Source organism: Platichthys flesus, chromosome 20, assembly GCF_949316205.1.
Source record: "Platichthys flesus chromosome 20, fPlaFle2.1, whole genome shotgun sequence".
Taxonomy (NCBI): Eukaryota; Metazoa; Chordata; class Actinopteri; order Pleuronectiformes; family Pleuronectidae; genus Platichthys; species Platichthys flesus.
This window is the reverse complement of record NC_084964.1, coordinates 16,887,376-16,906,255: the sequence shown is the minus strand read 5'-3', so window position 1 is coordinate 16,906,255 and position 18,880 is coordinate 16,887,376. Positions and strand designations below refer to the sequence as shown.

The 18,880-nt window shown below is 41.9% G+C and overlaps 3 protein-coding genes across 3 annotated transcripts; all 3 read right to left on the bottom strand.

Annotated features, from left to right (window-relative positions):
- Positions 1–573: 573 nt before the first annotated feature.
- On the bottom strand, positions 574–6,651 carry cenpt (centromere protein T). Its single transcript, XM_062413675.1, has 13 exons — positions 6,335–6,651; positions 5,431–5,551; positions 5,201–5,345; positions 5,020–5,113; positions 4,768–4,904; positions 4,542–4,599; positions 4,296–4,441; positions 3,218–4,138; positions 2,571–2,861; positions 2,276–2,375; positions 1,964–2,140; positions 1,717–1,821; positions 574–1,056 (listed from the first exon to the last, which is right to left on the bottom strand). The coding sequence occupies exons 1-13, from the start codon at positions 6,418–6,420 to the stop codon at positions 927–929; spliced, it is 2,511 nt and encodes an 836-aa protein (XP_062269659.1). The 5' UTR covers positions 6,421–6,651; the 3' UTR covers positions 574–926.
- A 457-nt stretch (positions 6,652–7,108) lies between these two features.
- Positions 7,109–9,453, bottom strand: ndufa4b (NDUFA4 mitochondrial complex associated b). The gene is made up of 4 exons (XM_062413687.1): positions 9,281–9,453; positions 7,913–8,001; positions 7,678–7,738; positions 7,109–7,408 (listed from the first exon to the last, which is right to left on the bottom strand). The coding sequence occupies exons 1-4, from the start codon at positions 9,326–9,328 to the stop codon at positions 7,352–7,354; spliced, it is 255 nt and encodes an 84-aa protein (XP_062269671.1). The 5' UTR covers positions 9,329–9,453; the 3' UTR covers positions 7,109–7,351.
- A 643-nt stretch (positions 9,454–10,096) lies between these two features.
- On the bottom strand, positions 10,097–17,438 carry LOC133931697 (glucocorticoid-induced transcript 1 protein-like). Its single transcript, XM_062378636.1, has 8 exons — positions 16,556–17,438; positions 15,258–15,403; positions 14,509–14,604; positions 14,076–14,192; positions 13,249–13,377; positions 12,936–13,116; positions 12,359–12,530; positions 10,097–11,945 (listed from the first exon to the last, which is right to left on the bottom strand). The coding sequence occupies exons 1-8, from the start codon at positions 16,677–16,679 to the stop codon at positions 11,651–11,653; spliced, it is 1,260 nt and encodes a 419-aa protein (XP_062234620.1). The 5' UTR covers positions 16,680–17,438; the 3' UTR covers positions 10,097–11,650.
- Positions 17,439–18,880: the final 1,442 nt, after the last annotated feature.

Sequence of the window (18,880 nt, the reverse complement as noted above, 5' to 3'; positions counted from 1 at the left end):
CTTACTTGTAAGCTTTTAGCATTTAGGATGCACATTGTATCTGTTATATTGGGTTTAATCAAATATTTTACATACAGTGTGATTTTACAATTATTTTAGTGTTTTCATGCTTTTCTTTGAAAGTTGAATATTCAAGCCACAGGGGCCAGATTTGAACCACAAGCTGCTATCTTCCTAAATTAGACCAGTGTATTTACAAATATTTCCTGCTATCCAATTAGACAAAAAATCTCTACCAGTCATTCCCCTGGTTCCTCTGCCTCGGTTTAATTTCCACCATCACTGAAGACTAATTTATCATAATTTAATCAGCAGAGTAGATGAGCTCTTGTACGTTCACCAAGATTAACACCAAGATTAAGGGATATTGACTGTTGAAGGTTGAATTTAATTAAGATGTGAATGGCATTAATCTCTGGATTCATCAGCTCAGCTTGAATGTGTCTTTAATACATCTCTGTCCTCTCATGTTCACATATTAACGCTGGTGAATTGTGATCGTAAACTTCAAATATCAAAGAGGTGTTAGTTCTTCAAGGCTAAAAATGAAGCACAAAAAACAGGGACTGGGAACTTTATTTCAATATTTATTCATTTTCAAAGACTGTGTAGCCTGTTTTTCTTTTATGCTGTCAGACAAGAAATCATGTGCATAAAGAGATAAATTAAGAAAAGTGACAAATTCATCGATACCACCAAAATAATCAAAACTCACATTATGTCATTACAGAAAAAGCCCAGACAGAAAAAGTTATAATCATCACAAACAATTTAATTGTTAGTTTTGAATATATTAACAAATATGTACAAATCTATACAAAACGTAACATTCAAAACAACAGCATTGCAAAAAAATGCATGTAAGAATAATGTGAAGATACCGGAGATGAAACCAAATAAAAAGCATGAGGCTGTACATGAAATATTCAAATCTGTTTTTTAGGGATGACAACATTTCCACTCGTCGCGATGGGGATCAAGAGCTTGCGCTGCTCCATGCGAAGATATTTCTCAATGAGCACTTCCACCGGCACCTTGTCATTCACATGACCCTGCCTGCAGAGTGACACAAAACACACAGCAGTCAAGTTAGATGGCAAAAACTAATGCTCCCATAGGTTAGTGTTGCGTATCAGAGGGAGATGTCAGAGTAAAAGTCTCCTTCTTCACAATCATGCAACATGGAGCTCAAGGTTGCCATCTGGTGGTTACCAGATACTTGTGTGGCAGAGTGGTTTTCTCTCTTTTATCCTGTTCAGCTAGAAAGTTTAACTCTTCATACTTTAAGTCTAGGTGGTTACCAGATACTTGTGTGGCAGAGTGGTTTTCTCTCTTTTATCCTGTTCAGCTAGAAAGTTTAACTCTTCATACTTTAAGTCTAGGTGGTTACCAGATACTTGTGTGGCAGAGTGGTTTTCTCTCTTTTATCCTGTTCAGCTAGAAAGTTTAACTCTTCATACTTAAAGTCTAGCAGCATCACAACCATCTCGATAGCTATTGCTCTTCTTCACTGGGATATTTGCTTAACGTCTTAGGACTGTGTAATTATGGCCATTGATGCCCTGCGTCTGCTGCGTGTGTTATTGGTTCATTAATTGCATATAAGCCTAAAGGGAAAGTTGGAGCTGGAAGTCATTTGCAAAGAAAATAATATATGAATGTGTTTCACTTCAGAAAGAGCTGGTGCACGCTGATTTAATCCCACAACACACTGACCTTTTCAGCAGCAGCACAACATCCTCGACCTCTATGGTTTTTCTCTTTGCATGACCTGCATACGTCTCCAGGTCGTCCGCCAGCCGCTCAAAGAATTTATCCATTCTGTCAAAAAGATGACGCACATCGGTTATCTCACCAGTGACACATTCCCCAAATTACAAAACAAAAGATTCCAAATGGCTTAGAAATAATTTCAGAATTCAGAATTGTTTTATCAGTTGCTTAATTTGTACCAGCTACTTACACTTCATCCAGGACTGGGTATACATCTGCAGAGACCTTTGCTTTTGCAAAGTGTCTGAATGCGCTCATCAGGTAGCTCTTAGGGAGGGTTGTATTTTTCTTGGCCGGGGCTCTCTGCTTCCGCGGCACCTGCTTTGGTTTAGCTGCTGGTAAAGCTTCACTTGTACCACTGGTGGAGCTGTAGACAGAAGAACAGGTCATTTACATAAAACATGAGGAATATATATTCAGCACTGAACTGACTTTACTGTGAACCTCCGGCGAAACACACAAGCTTATTTTAACGTGTTATTGCAATGGAAAGGCAACTTACCTTGTTTGAATATTCTTCAGAACAGAAGTTGAGGCCTGACGGTCCAGAGGGAAAAAGGTCCTTTTCTCTTTCACAAAGGCTGGGGCCTCGCACCTGAAGTCTGAGGGGTTAGAAAATGGTAAAACATGTTAATCATTTGTTTAAAATAAAACACACACACAAGTTATTTTCAAAGGGAGACTCCATAGACTCTCATTCATTTCCTGGAGACAAACTCAACATTAACCTTATACCAAATTTAACCACAGACCCATAAATCAGCTTCAAGTGTGGACACAATGACAGAGACACTGACCCTCATTCTCTTCCACATCATCATCCTCCCACTCTTCCTCCTGTTCAGCAGGGTCCAAAGCAGCGACCTCTTCTTCAGATTCAGCGACACTCAGGTGGTCGTCATCTACGATATCATTCGTCAACTCCAGAGGAAGAGGAGGGTTTTCTTTATCAGCCTCATACTCTGTATCTGACTGAGAATCGTCATTTTCTCCTTGGGTTGAAGACTCAGCCACGTCAGGCATCTCAGAAAGAGGCTGGCTGCTCTCGCTCGGCTCTATAGCAGCGTGCGCTTTGCCCTCACTCCATCCTACATGTAGGCAACAACACTTTTATAAGGAAACATCTATAACTTGCATTGATTGATTGCATTGAAACATATTTAATATAAACTAGACATGACGTTCTAAACAAAACAGTGTTATGATGGATATTGATAAAAAGTTTGTGCATATTATTATTATTATTATACAGCATCAATTATTATATAGACTTAGTCTGTCAGTGATAAATTAAAAAAAAAAACTGTATTATATATATTTTAAATGAAGTGATAAGTGAAGTAATCTATTCCCATCGAGCTTTGAACTGATGAGTGAGGGAAAAACCCAATGATATTAGAAGATCCCTATTATCTACAGTAAGAGATTACATTTTGGACTTTACCTTCTTCTGTTGCATGTGGCAAATCTCCCCCTGCTCCTGCAACCAGCATAATGAGGCCACCCTGCGAGCGCTGAGCCCTTCGACTGATGTGCTCCAGCAGGTCTGAGGCCTGCTCACCTTCCTCCCCCTCCTCTTGCTCATCTTCAACCACAGACTTGACTTCCTCAGATTGAGAATTGGCTGCAGGTTCTTCTTGGTCACCTTGATATTCCTCTTCATCACCCGCTGCCTCCGACTGAGACCCGGCTTCAACAACCTCCTCAGACTGAGAATCAACGGCACCTTCTTCTTCCTCAGTTTGAGACTCAGGTGCAACCTCCTCTTCCTCAGACATGGCTGCAACATCCTCTTCAGGCTGAGAATCCACTACATCTTCTTCCTCAGTTTGAGACTCAGGTGCAACCTCCTCTTCCTCTTCCTCAGACATGGCTGCAACATCCTCTTCAGGCTGAGAATCCACTACATCTTCTTCTTCCTCAATTTGAGAGTCAGGTGCAACCTCCTCTTCCTCAGAATGAGACCTGCTTGCAGCATTCCCTTCGGTTTGAGAATCAGTTGCCCCTTCCTCCTCTGTTTGAGCTTCACCTCTGTTCTCCTCTTCCTCAGAGTGTTTAACTTCAGATGAACTCTTCATCTCCACCTCTTCAGCTGTACCCACATCTTTCTCTGACTGATCCTCAGAAACACCTTCTTCACTCTGAGGTTCAGCTGTACCCCCTCCCTCGGTTGGGTCCATGTCTCTCGTCTCCCCTTTGTCCTGTGTTGCAACGATGGACAAGCTGGAAGTCATGGAATTTGGTTCTGTGTAGAGGGCTGTGTTACAGTTGACGATATCTGTTGAGATATCAGGTTCACTGACAATACTTAGGCCCAGGTTGAAGCCCTCAGAGTAGGTGGTCATATTCGGATCCTGTGGTTGGTCTAGACGATAAAAGAAAATCAATAATTGTTGACACATACATTTCATCATTAACTAATAAATGAATAATCAGTGCTCTCTTCAACTTGTTATACATACGATATGAATTGGGGATGGAAATAGAACATTTGCTACGTTAAGAAAAGCTATTTAAATCACCATGATCGCCTCCCATGTGCCATTTGTTTACACCAGCACCAAACTCTTCTTCTGTGATTTGTCTACGGTTGGCCAGTCTCCTCTGCAGACCCCTTCTCTCAGACCGCATGTCCACGAAGGGGGTTTTCAAACCCAAAGAAGTGGAGCTTTCAAAGAAAGTAAAGAGACAATACAGTCAATTAGACACTCACTATTAACAGGAGTACCTAATAACCAGAAGTCAACTTTCTATATGTGAAAAGTTACCTTGTTAAGGAAAGGGATGAATGATCACATATTGAAGCTTCACTTTCTTCTCCAACATCTGTAAACATAAGGATCCGTGAGCGAATCAATAAAACAGTTTTCTGATGCAGCTCAAATTATTCAAAATACAAACATCTCAGTAAATTTATGAATTTACAAAAACAAACATTCATAGCATCTCAAACAATCAGTCGTTGGATCACATCAGAAGTTGCTTTAACCTTACCACTTGTGCCTTTAAGTCGTTTTTCAAAAGCTGTAACATTAAGGCTTCGGTGGGGCCTCTTTCTGCTCAGCCCCTTTGCGACGCTTGCCGCGTTGCCAAAAGTTAAATCAGGAAGATCCAGCCCGGAGAGCTCAATACTAAAAGACAAAAAAACAGTTATAACATATTTATATATACACACAGAACATAATTCAGCCAGTGGCCTACAAACTACCGATAATGGAGAGAAATCCTGTTACACACACAGCTCACCTGGGACGCTTGCTGGTCATGCTGGAGTCGGCTGAAGGCAGCTGTGGCTCTTCTGACGCAGCTATTTCATGAACCACCGGGGACCTCACCGGCTCTGAATCACACAATAAAGGACATTTTTAAAAAGAAAAACAAATATCTGCATCATGACGTGTGCAGAAAGACAGTCAGGCCCACGCACCCGTCAGCAGGATGTTCCTGAGCATGTGCCTCGGTGTGTCTCCCTCATCAAACAGCATTGAGGTCGGGGCTGGAGTGTGCATCTTCCGGGGCCCGGCAGAGGCAGTCCTCCTTGTAGTGGTGGGCAAGGACTTCCTGGTTATACTCTGAAAAGAAGCAGGATATATTGGTTTCATTAGACTTGACAACAACATGACAATCACCTGCATAGTAATTGCTCTTCCACCTCACCTCACGCATGTTATGTTTCAAGCTGCGCCTCAGGATGTCCTGTGGGGTCTGGGCTCCAGCATCTCTCCTGCTCAGTCTACTGCTGCGCCGGGTCTCACTGGCGCTCAATTCTTTGGCGGCACTAAGAGACGACAGTTTAAAATGTGTTCAATACAAAGTCGCTGAGACAAACGTTTTATCTTTAAAACATTTTTGGCCACAATTTATTGTTATTTTTTACGGAATTCGCTCCTCACTTCCAGACAGTAAGTTACCTTTGTTTCCTCCCATCTGCTCCGTCAATATTGATCATGTGACGTTATTATTTATTTTGGGTTTAAAGACTGATTCTTGCTCCTGAATGAAACTTGTGGTTTTAAACTCTATTACAAACACTTGAAAAACAGCTAAACACTTTATAAATCTGAGATTGATCAGTTATGTGTTATATGCTCACTGTACTGCACAATGCATAAGCTGTAATATATTGATATATCTTGAATATTTATATTGCTATTGATAAATTATACTGCAATAACTATAGCTATTGTTTTATTGCTCAGCCTCAGTTGGAATTTTACATTTTAAATACGGAATACACCAGAGAGGGTCTGGTGCTCAAATTCAATAAATCAATGAATCAGTTAAAAACAGTTTAAGGGAATAAGGGAAAACAATCATCAGCTGCAGTTATTAGCTTGATTATCGTGGTTTTACATCATCAGGATTTATAGCTCGTGAAGACAAACTTATAACAGACTTGTTATTACTTCCTATAATGTTTGTCAGGTCAGGTTATTCTTGGCAGATACACATCTCAAACGGGTCAGGATTTGAATCATTCGACTCTCGACCACAACATAGAGCACAAATAAAGGTATAGATGAGTGAATGATGAATGAGTGAATGATGGAGGGATGAGGACCTGCGGGTGATGGGGGTCCTGGGGGTCTCGGAGCTGAGGATGTTCCTCAGCAGGACCCGAGCAGACAAATCCTCCGTCAGATCCATGGAGCTGCTGCTAGCTGCTGTTAGCTGCTGTTAAGCTAACACACGGTACAACAAGCTGCGTTAACCGCGTTTAAAATCCGACTTTATAGAAACCAGGCGATTTAATCCAAGTGCACAGAGTCCGAGGGTCGCAGCTGAGCCCGAGCACGCGTCATCTATCGTAGATTCCAACGCGTTAAACGATGTTTGAGTTTGTTTACGTTCAACTCGACCTGCTCCTGTCGCGCTGCCTCCCGCGTTATTTTCAAGTGAGATCTCGCGATAACTTCATCTTCTCGTTCACAGCCAATTCAGCTCGTTACCGCCATCTAGTTGAGGATCGAGGGAAGACATGGAGTTTACTTCGTGGGAAAAATGATTTAGTTTAATGTTGTTTTTATGTGTTTTTAATCTCCCGAATTATAATTATTATAAAACGTTATATTTGTATGATCTTCGCTATATGCTAATGTGTGCAGAAGAAGAGGTTTAATTAATTTCCCTAAAAAGCTGAACATGCCGGTCAAATTATAAATGATAACTTTTTTTTTAATAATTTATCACATAAAAGCAGATTTATTTTGTCAGACTCTTAACTAACTTTGTTCATTTAACAAAAAGTACTGACATGTACTCTCATGGAACCCTGTAGCTGGGATTCCTAAGGTTTTTTAGTCTCAGGCCACAAGAGATACACACAAACGAGAGGTGGGGTTTATATAGATTTAATGATTTACAACAAAAATAAATTCATACATTAGTAAAACAGGTGGTTGCCTGCTTTATAAATTCAGACAGTCACTGATAAAGTGATTGATCCCGTCCTCCAGAACGAGCTGAATGAGTGCGGCAACCTTCATCCAGCATGACGGGTTTATTTCATATTTGGAAAAACAAATAAAAGTGCAACGTCTCTTCACAATGAAGACGACGTCAGAGGCGGACGTGCGACCTAGAAATCAGGCCTGTCCTTCTCCAGCTTGGAGTAGTCCATGTTTACTGCGAAAAGCTGGAAACATACACACATACACACACACACACACACACACACACACACACACACACACACACACACACACACACACACAGAGAAACAAACATACACAATCAGTATAAAGGAATATGGACTTTGAGGTGAGATAAGATATGGGATGTCCTTTAGAGATGGAGGTTCATACTGTTAATCAAACCAAGCTGTCACACACGAGTGTAACATCTAAATAGTCCATATCATTATTATTATCATGATCATTATAATTATTATCAGAAAGCTGTTACTTTGTACTGGTGGTTGGGCCCCAGTTTGTTCCAGGGCTCAGGGTTGTTCTTACGATCCCATCTGTGGACAAGAACAAGGACACTTTTGGAATTTGACTTCTTGAGGTTATTAATGTTCCTCATGCAACATGTGATACGTACAAATACACAAAGGTTTAATAATCATTGCTTGATACAAAACAATAGATCCACAACAAATGGTCTCTTAGCCGTCTGTGATATATTGAGTACGTACGAGACGTCTGGGTTTTTCAGAGCCAGCCGAGCCAGGTACGTGGCGCTCATGGTCACGCCACCACCGATGAAGATGAAGAGGGGGATCAGCTGGTGGGAACAGAACAAAATCTATTTGTCAAGAGAAAAAACATTTGTTCACAAATTTGTGGAAAATAAAGACCTTGTGTGGGTGTCCCCTCGTCCCTGAAAGTAGTTTTCTTATTTGCTTTACATAAACCATTCCATATTGAAATTGTATTCCATTCAAGCATCAAAATGTGATATTATTAGTATTAGTAGTAGTAGTGGTAATAGTAGTAGTAGTAGTATTATAAGGCCAATATGTTGCACCTTATCTTTGTGCTCTTCTGTTGTCTGATGCTGTCATTGTTTTCTATTGTTTTCCTCAGTTGTCCTTGATTCTTCACTTTTAATTTGTAAAGCAACTTGTAACTGTGTTTTACTTTATTATATTACATATTAATATTATAATATTCATAACATAAAATACACAGGATTTCCAATCTCTACCAAATGAACTGATTCAAATGTGATTATAATCACATATAAAACAGATTGTACTGATTATAATAAATGTTTAGAGACACAATGTCTCACCTCAACCACAGTTCACAGTTTGTAGCAGGAGACAGACACACTCAGCCCTTATTCAGTGATCTATTAATAGCAGCTTGACTCTGTCGCCCTTTGATAAACAGTAGAGAGTCATTCCAGCATGGAGTCCATACAGTCCATACAGTACAGTACGTGCTTCAGCGACCTTCATACATGGCTGGCACGCAGTGCTCGCATGGTGGCGCCTGGTTTCAGCTGATCTTTCCTTTCAGATCATCATTATTATCATTTTTACCATTATTATAACAAGTGAATATGGTGAGGGTGTTTTCTGCCTCGTCACTGCAGGTGATTCGTTTTTTAAAGCTGCCAAAAAGACGCTGAGATGGTGGCACAGCCCAATCTACATGCGCGCGGAGGGATCACACCACAAATACATGGATATGAGAGTAAAGATAGGGTTTAGAATGAAAGATGCATTCAAAATATATGACTGGAATATTATTTAATCGTTAATTTAATCACGAATCTGTGGCTGTAGAGGAATCATCAGATGAATAAACATGTTGTAATAGTCGCGTTTTTCTCTCCCCCCCCCATCACCAAATGTGTAAATCTGTGACTTTACGCATTGGCTGCATTTGGTGTAAATGCCATTGCGGTGCATTTTAATTATTACCAATTATGATTAAGGAGTGAATGGGGAAAAAACGGGAGCGCGCTCCAGGCACGCACCCACACAGCGCGCGTCCTCCCCGGCTCCCTTCAATGTCACCGGGTCGTTCACGCGTTAGAATAAAAACACACTTACAGCCGGGTGGCTCCGGAGCTGTTTGGCGAGGAGGCTGAACACAGACATGGCAGCGGGACCTCTCTCCGGCCGAGTCCGTAGAAGAGCTGATGCTGTGCGGCTGAGGGAGCGAAGGAGGACCGCTCCACAGTTTCCTTCAGGCCGGGACGTACAGTGAAGTGGACACCACCTCCTTGCAGCCTCAGCCAATCACACAGCGAGACGACACGACAGCTGCACATCTGTACAGGGCTGCGTCACGTGACATGGACATATATGCATGTGTCAGCAGGTGATGCATGATAAATCCTCCTCCCATCTGCATTCATTTTCACACAGAAATTGTTCATTGGGAATTTTAGACGATTCAAAATGCAGACAATTCAGGTCTATTTGAATAAATGGAACAATGCTGAAAGAGGAAACTTCCATTATTGTTATTAGTCTGCAGATTTTGGCTTATTCTTAAGCAGCACAAGCAGCAATTGCTCCTGTTCAGTAAACTGGAAACAGATTGTTCAGCACTTTAGTTTAAACTTTACAATCTCAATCTAATTCAACCCTTGAATTAGATCTGTTGTTTTTCCTACTGAGACACAACAGATCTGACTTTTGTTTTATTAAACTGAGAGGACAAAAGGTTGACTTCTTAAAGACAAACTGTGTTGTCTCACACGTCGTGATGTAACACCAACAACCAGCTCTGTTCCTGTGACACTGTGAGCGGAAAATGTTACAGCACAACTTGCAGATTAGATCATTAAAAAGGCGCTGGAACCTCAAAACCATGTCATCAACAGTCATAACCGAAGAGTAGAAATTCACACGGAGGCAGCAAATTATCAATCATATATTTATGTGGACAGAACACAGAACCTGAGATAACAGCACGTCCCCGGCTTCATCGCAGACTCAATAAACATTGACCTTGAGGCTAATTTGGAAAAAGACAATGTTTAAATGCATCAACAATTCACCAGGACACTTAAACTAGCAGAAGTTAGTCCAACAGTCAGACTAGTTAACTTCCCATCAACGTGCACACACACCCACACACACACACATATACATATAGACACACACCCATAAACAAAACTCCTCTCAGACACAATAAACCCAGGATTCACAAGCGTTTCCTCCAAATAAAAAAGCCTCTCCTGGAAGTGCATAAAAATCCACCTTTTACAACATCTCATGTAACCCCTGCCTCACTTATACTGACAGAATGAAACTAAAAGTAACTGTCTTATAGCTTATGTTGCAGGTAATTGGAAAAAAAGGTGTAGAAAATACACATTACTACAATTTACAATGAAGTACAAAAAGTGGATATAAAACTAAGAATTGCGACTCAAACGTAGCAGTTCAATTTGTGCAAACATGTCTACCAGAAATAAACGTCTATCTGAACATCAGCTTGTCAGCATGGCAGATGAAAAAAAGAACATGGTCAAAGAAAAACACTTGATGACAAATCTACACCACTAAAACTGGTTAGGTAGTCAACTAGGCTGTGAAACCTCCAAACTATAAACATACAGTCAAGCACACATCTAGAACATCGAGGAATAGCAGGTTTTCATCCTTTAACATGTGTACAATTTACTTTTTTGGAAGTAAACGAGGTACAACAAAAACTTTGAAAGCAGGAATGCATGAGGCTGAAGCCTTTAGGTACTGATGGTACCCAAGTCAGACAAATGGAATATTCCCTTCAGTCTACAGCTAACAAAAAGTTCCTTTTTAAATCAGAAAAAAAAGTACCGAACTGATTTGTCATGCTTTGTACACCAGCAACAGCTGAAGGGTCAAGTTAGGTGAAACAAAATCATGGGAGAATCGCAGATAAATATCTTTAAATGCTTAAAAACAAACTTATTCCCAATGTGTTTTTCTTTTTGGACCCAGACTCCCGACATTTTGGACCGAGAGGTACACCACAGTCAAGGGTTGTATAACCAGCATCAAATAAAAAGTCTATATCATGGCTTCTTTGGGGAAACGGAAAAATCTGTGCAGCAAATCAGTCAACGAACCACATCTCAGATCGTAAGAGGAGAATAAATGAGCCGTTTCTCACACTCTGGTTTGGCCAAAACTAAATCTTTGGATAATGAAACGTCTCAACTACAAAGCTCTTAATTTAGAGATGTCACGATCCCTCGAAACCCGACACAAGTAACGTATAAAGCAAAGCTTTGGATCATGCACAATTATCATATTCAATTTCTTTCTATATATATTTTTTTAACATAAGTTTTTTTTTTTTTTTATACCTGTGTAGAAAAGTAATGGGACCTTCCTATAATAAAGCAACTGGGATAAATCTGTCCCAGGAGACGCAAAGATTTGCATTATACAAACTCTTCAGATATCAATCTGCAGCACTGATCAGAAAGCGAGGCCCTGACCGGGGCTTTCTCCCACGGTGGCAGCGGCAGCAGCCGGAGGATCTGAAGCAGCAGAAGGGTTCTCAGAGGACGCCGCCTGACAGGAAATCGTACCCTGGTTTGAGCAGCTGCCTGTTGGGGAGATGGCGAGGCTGCGGAACAACAGGTCCATGGAGGGGAGCAGGGGCCTCAGGAGGCTGACGGGCCAGAAGGCTGAGCCCCCGTGGGGGGTGAAGTTGACCTTGTTGGGGTCCGGGCAGGAGGAGAAGAGGGTGGGCTTTGATTGGCTTTGAGTGCTACAGAAAGAGAGGAGAGTCGACATGAGACCAAACTTATATCCATCAAAGTGTAAGTGGTGAAAATCTGTGTGGGCCAAACTTTATTCTTCTCAAGATCGAAACAAGCTACAAAGGATATAAAAATAACAAGGAAAACTAAAAATCACAACAATGAGGATATTATCACATGATGACAATCATCAAACTTTTCGAAAAGGAGGACATAAAAATACATATTTAAACCGTATTGAATGAGACTATTAGTGTAAACACTCACATCAAATTCTAATTTATTCAAAAGGTGAATAAGACAAAGAACAAACTATAGTCACCACTAGAGGTCATAATCGCACTGACAGAGAGACAATACAGTAGAGTCCTGTCTCAACTACTGTCACGAGTGTTCAAACGAGAATAAATAAGAAATGTACCTGGTCTCCTCCCAGACTGTGACCTTTTCACAGCCTTCTGGAGGTTCTCGCTGGAAGCAGAAGCTTTTGTTGGGTCCTGGAGACGAAGAGATCAGCAGCGGCAGGGAGAGGTCCGCCTCGTTCTGGGAGGAGAACGGAGACAGGAGGCACATCTCTGCGCTGTCAGTGGAGCCTGAAAACAAGAGGGAAGTACACGCTCACAACAAGATCCGAGGCAATAAGCACACATTTGTTATTAAAGACATTTTTTTAATGTTTGAAATAAAGTAGCTATGTTTATGTCATCAAAATAATTGTAATAATATTTGTCAACAGGAGTTCAAGAGCATGAAGATCATGAAGCTTGTTGCCAGTATTTACCATTTCTTCCATTATTTCAAATATAAAAATAATTCTCAGAATTTCATGTTTTCATTGTAGCAGTGTGTCACAGCTGAATTATAAAACTTAAGACGTATTTAATACCACTTGAAAGTTCAAACCTGCCTAAGCTTTATTCAGCTCCTCCCCTGAACTACACAGTGTACTGCCACATCAGTACTGACCTTAAGATGGCCCCCTTTGCTAAAAGACTAACCTTGTTGCCGGTCCACAGGGGCCTCTCCAGAGTTGGGTGGGGAGGAGGAGATGTAGCTGGGAGAGGAGCAGGGGGAGGGGGAGGATGAAGATGGGGTTGTGGTGGTAGGGTCACTCTGGGAACCACTGCTGCAGCTCAGTCGCGGGACCGGAGCCCGGTGACCATCAGGCACCTCGAGGAGCTGAAAACAGGAAACAACCAGCGTTATTAACATAATCTATTATATTTTTGAGAGTTTTTAAACATTGTTCCTTTCTTTGAGAGTAAAACTGTTCCTGGGGTTTTCCATGTGTGGATGGTGAGTGGTAATTACCCTGTGCTGAGGATGCAGCGGCTGGCAGATGAACATGCCCTCCAGCTCCTGGTTGAGGCCCTCCACGCTGCAGCGCAGTCGAGGGACCAGCGTAGACAAGGGAGCGAGGGGGATGGGAATTGACTGAGTCTGAGGACACATGCAGTGAATAGAGTTTAGGCTGAATCCAGGTTGAGGAGCAACTTTCAACACATCAGACGCCCTTTTGCACAGCTGTCTTGTCAGCTTTTCTTGTTTCCTCTTATTTTAAAGCTACGTGAGTTACATCATTGGAAAAGTGCAATAAAAAAAAGGTTGTGACTGTTATTACCAAATCACATCCTGAAGCCTTCCTGTACAGTGTCCAAAGCTCAGACTTCACGAGCCCAGTATCAAAGCTACGTGTGCTGGAGATAACGGCTGAATTCACAGAATTCCACAATGATAATAACAACTGGGAGGCGTGCAACGTTTTTATAAATGCTTTAAACTGGTTTGTAACCTTTGTATATCAGTTTGCTGAGTCTCCACACGTTGATCTCAAACAACCTGAGACCAGGCATGAGTGGTAAGAAGCAACGAAACAGAGCAGATGTGCTGAAAAGAAGAAATTTCACTCTGAACAGAAGCAAAGTAATGTCCTCTTCCTGTTGCTTCAATGTTTTTTTTTCATTCACTTCCTGCAATGAGCTGCACCATTTCCTTATTCACTTTGATGAAAGTCAGCAGTGATCATTTGGAGACAGTTCACCCTGGTTGAAGATGGTGTTTTAACTAAACTTAAAGAAAAACACATACATGAAGTAAGTGGGGCGGTGTGTTTGTGTGTGCTGATGCTGGTGAGTTACCTGGGTGGTTCCTAGGCTGCCGCTCCTCTGAGGATACCCTCGCTGTGAGTTTTTGTCATGTCCCCCTGAGAGCGCAGGTCTGTTGCGCTGCTGCAGCTGTTGTTTTAGTTTAGCAATCTGCAAGGAACAGAGCGTTACAGTCAGTCAATAATTCTTTCAAACATCTCACACACACTCTGCAAGATCCCTTCAGTGGCTTGTTTTGATAACTGATCGTGGTGTTGGGATAAAAAGAGATGTCACAAGGAGTTGAGCTCTAGTGGAAAAAAGGGAAGTTTCTTTGAGATGAGGTCATTTGAGCTCCTCTTGCTCAATGCTGCCACAGTAACCGAGTCAGGGCTTCGTTCAGCAGCTTGTCCTCTTTGATTCAAAAACACAACATTGTCCTGAGTGTTAAAAAAACGTATGTTGACCAGAGACGGCTGATGCTGACCTCCCGCAGATGTTCATCACTGCTCCATGATGCTGATCGCTTGTGGCTGCTGCTGCCTCTCCGGCTCTGAGAGCCGTCTGACCACGAGTCTGGTGTCTGGAGGAGGAAGAAACCACAACATGGTCAGTTGCTATGAAAACAAAAACCATCAAAATAACATGGAATGTCACTGACACATGCGCGTGTATATTAAAGCTTTGTGTGAGGCTGTAATATTCTGACACTGACACTGTTATCACATTAAAACAATACTTCATAACATATTGCACAGATGTTTCACACCAAGTACAGATCAGCTTTTCATGCTGACAAGCTGATCTGCAGCCACATCACATCATCCACACCCACAGACTCTCTGTTCACACTCTGTTCGTACAAGAGTAAGAAACAGCCGGAGAAACTGAAAAAAAACAAACAGGGGGAGGAGGATGTGGGCAACCGAAGCGCAGTGGCGAGTGCCTGCGCAGAGCAGAGAGGATGGGTGCAGCCAAAACGGCCTCATCAGCTGACTTCAGGGACTGTTCTCACGGCTGCGGTTCTTAAGTCTGCAATAGCTGTGCAAGAACCGGACACTCCCTCCCTCCCAGTTTCTCATTGCAACCCTGTTCTCTGCAAAACATGCAAACTACTCTTCCACCATATCCTGACATTACTCACTTGAAAAGGTCAAAACAAACAAACGTACGCATGCTTTCATTCAAACTTGCCAGCATCATTATTAAATTCACACTTTTTCGTCTGGGGCTGACCTGAGTGGATTTGTCTTTGCACGAGGGGCTGCTCTGTCCCTCTGGTTCTTTGGGCCAGTGTCCCTGCAGGTACGGCCCGATGATGGCGTCCAGGGACATGGTCCGCCTCATGCCAGAGCTCAGCTGGTGCAGTGTGGTGTTTCCAGCTGTCAGTGTCAGAAACAACTTTATATTAAAGACGTGACAACAGATTCACATCAGCTTTTAAGTCTTTGTTTTTATAAGTCGTAAAAAGATTTGTTAAATTTTGAGCCTAGCACAGCTTTAAGGTTATTTATTAGATATCAGAAAAACATGATTAATATAATAAAAGTCATGAACTAAACACAAGGGTTTAATGTAGCTACATTACAAAAGTTCTAACCTACTTTACAACTATGAACAACATTGTTTTAAATATAATATTTTGCTGTCATTTTAAAAATAGATTAATAGTTAGGAAATCCTCATATTTGGGCTTTGGGTACTTTTCCTTTTATAGCTGAGAATCTGCAGCCGTCACCTCTGGAGCCTCTTTACGGCCATTTTGCAGAATTGTCTGACATTTATATCGGACTCTATTCTGATTCTATGACAATGTGTGACCTTTATAAAAGAGTAATAACTGCTAGTTTGTATTATCTGTATTACTTTATTTCCAAAGCATTGTTGTTATAAAGTGTCGGGCACATTTCCTTATTCGAAATCCAATAACAGAAAAACTAAATACACTTTCACATATAGAGATAAAGATATTAACAGTAAAACAATACAAAACACTTAATAATGATAAGTTGATCCGTAAATAAATAAATGATAATCACCACACAATGAATATTCGACTAGTGACGTTCAGTAAAAAAACTTGTTAAGAAACTTACAAAATGAGAGAGGAACCTCAAGAACCAGACGCCATGTGGCCCAGTGAGGTTGTATTGTTATCTTTTAACGCCTTTTATATGATTGTTATTGTAAATTTGGACCAAGATTTGGCTCAAGATTGTTAATTTTACTATATTAGTTCAACTTTTTCTAGTCATCAATGACATTACAAGTATTTAAAAAGCAAACTGATGAGGACGTAAGTGCTGTGCGAGGCTGCATTTATTCTGAAATAACTTTATCATAGTGGCAGCACGTTTATCATTTGCTTTTTAACTATTTATGATTGTTTGCCTTCACTTCTTAACTTTTGAACCAACTGTCAGTGAGTTTTGGTTAAAGATGCAACTTAATTCAAGTTTATCATCATTCTTATTTAAAACCATTAAGCATGAATCCAGGGGACCGGACTTGTGTGACAGGTGTCGGGCTCTTACCGGTCTTCCCATCCCGGTGGTGGGACCGGGGTTTACTGGTCAGCTGGTAGGGGACGGTGGCCTTGAGGGGCTGCGGGCGCAGCGCTGCCCCCTGGGTCTGTGGAGCCCCGCTTCGGCCGGACATGTCTCAGGTCGGTACGGGTCGGAGCTCGGAGTCTCTGCGGCGGTGTGGGGGTCGTGGTCCGGCCCTGAGGGTGAAGAGCTGGGGGGCGCTCTGTGGAAAACTCTGGTGGTCGAGTTACCAGCTGCAACTCTTCCTCCTCCTCCTCCTCCTCCTCCTCCTCTTCGCCTGATGATGATGATGACGACTCAAACAAAAACCCTTTTAAAACTCAGGCTTTAACTCATTTAACCAGTTTCCTGCCGAGTTAAAAGCACCAGGTAGACTCAGCTCGACAGATGACACGTTCCCAAGCCGCTGGTGGTGCGGTCTCCCCCTGGGGTGCTCACGGTTCTCCCCCGCCCCCCCACCGGAGCTCGGTTAGCAGCCTAGCAGGCGAACTTTCTTTGTGAGGATGTTCGGATGTTTCCACTCGGTTCTCGGGAACGAGGAAGCGGCTCCGGTCTCAAAAACTCACTCACGCGTCAACCCCGACGTCTTCCACGCAAAGCCCCGCGTGTGTTTTCATTGCACGGTCACAGGGTTTGTTTTGTGAGGCCCCCGCAGGTTCGCGTGTGTTTCTGGGCCCACGGTGACTCTCCGTGTTGTCGTTAACACAAACTCTTCTCCTCCACTTCCACGCTGCTGAGGGTTTAATCAGGGAGGAGGTGGGTCCCCCCGGCGGCCAATCTCACTTCCCATTGGTTTGCGGAGACCTTAGCTGTGATCCTATTGGACAGGCCGCCGTCAATCCGTAAGGCCTCTGGTTAAAGGAACTTTGCTGTCACCGCCCACAGGTCACTAAAACTTAAAGTTTAAACTTAAGTTTCCTAAAACTACTGTTGAACAACGCAATTATAAGTTTCTAAAAATCATTTAAAACTATTGGAAGCTGAGGAAACTACTGTAATTTACCATTCCATGTAATTTACTACAGTTATATGTTTTATATTTACACTTGCACAAATACAACCCAGCAAATTCCTTGTTTGTGTAAACATGCCTAGTATTTAAAACTGCACATGTATCAAAACTACATATTAATATTCGCTGGAACACAAACATATTCAAATAAACTAACAATACCAGAGTATAGAAACACATGTATTCAAAACAATGCAAATGTATTACCATTGTATACAATGTACACAGTAAAAGTGGCTATCTATAAATGTCCAATTGTATTATTGTTATTCTTAGGTTTTAATGTATGCGCTTCACTAAAGTTAGGGCTAGTTTAACTTAGGGATAAGTTATGTTGAATTTTTCATTTTCTGTTGAACAAATGAAAAACAGATAAGGAAATGACAATAACATGTCATAATTTATATAATTGAAACACACAAAACCACTGGTATGGTCCTCTTAATAACTTCATCATGATATCCTGAGGCCTATTAAATAACCCCAGCTGGGTGTGTATGCAGCGTCTGGGTGGACTGTGAAGTGGTTATGGGTGGTGTGCGAGACAGTGTGCATTTTAGGAGATAAATGTCCAGATTCTGTGTAATAGGGAGTGCCAATGGGACAGGAGATGGAGCCAAAGATAACATGACACGTCCTTTTACTAACAGATCTGTGGGCTCCCAGTGTCCACTCACAAGCTGAACTGGCCCAGAGTTACCCCATGCAGCCCACGCTCAGATGACATGCTCGTGTGTCTGGCGCAGCTGAATGGGAGTGAAAGTGCTTTATCACGAAAGGGTGAAGTGCTGAACCATGTGTCCAGTGGCCTGCTCATCTATCTCCTGCGACTGCACCCGGCAACTGATGTCACCGTCACACAGCAGCCAAAGATAAAACCCAGGAACCAAACCAAGCCCTTTTTCAACCCCTCAGTGTCCATTCATTTACAGCCAGGCAGTTAATTGGACAGTGTGTTGATGTGGAATGTGTGTCCTGCATAAAGCTTTTCCAAAGGCGCTTCAGCCGCTGTTTGTTCAGCTCTGTGCATTTGTCTGTTTTAATGAATGAATGATCCTGACCTTTGACCCCACGTGGGCCATTTTAAACCCATTTGAAGAGACACGACGTCGTGCTGCTCAAAGTGTAGCAACAAAGAGGAGGCATGAGGACAAAAAGTGACCGAGGCACAGGGGCAAAGGTCATGTGCTCTTGGACCTACAGTTAATTCATTCATTTTTTAAACTTATCTCAAGAAAAAAAAGAGAAATTATAAAATAAATAAACAGAAAAAGTATTATTTACAAACAGTGATGAGGAAA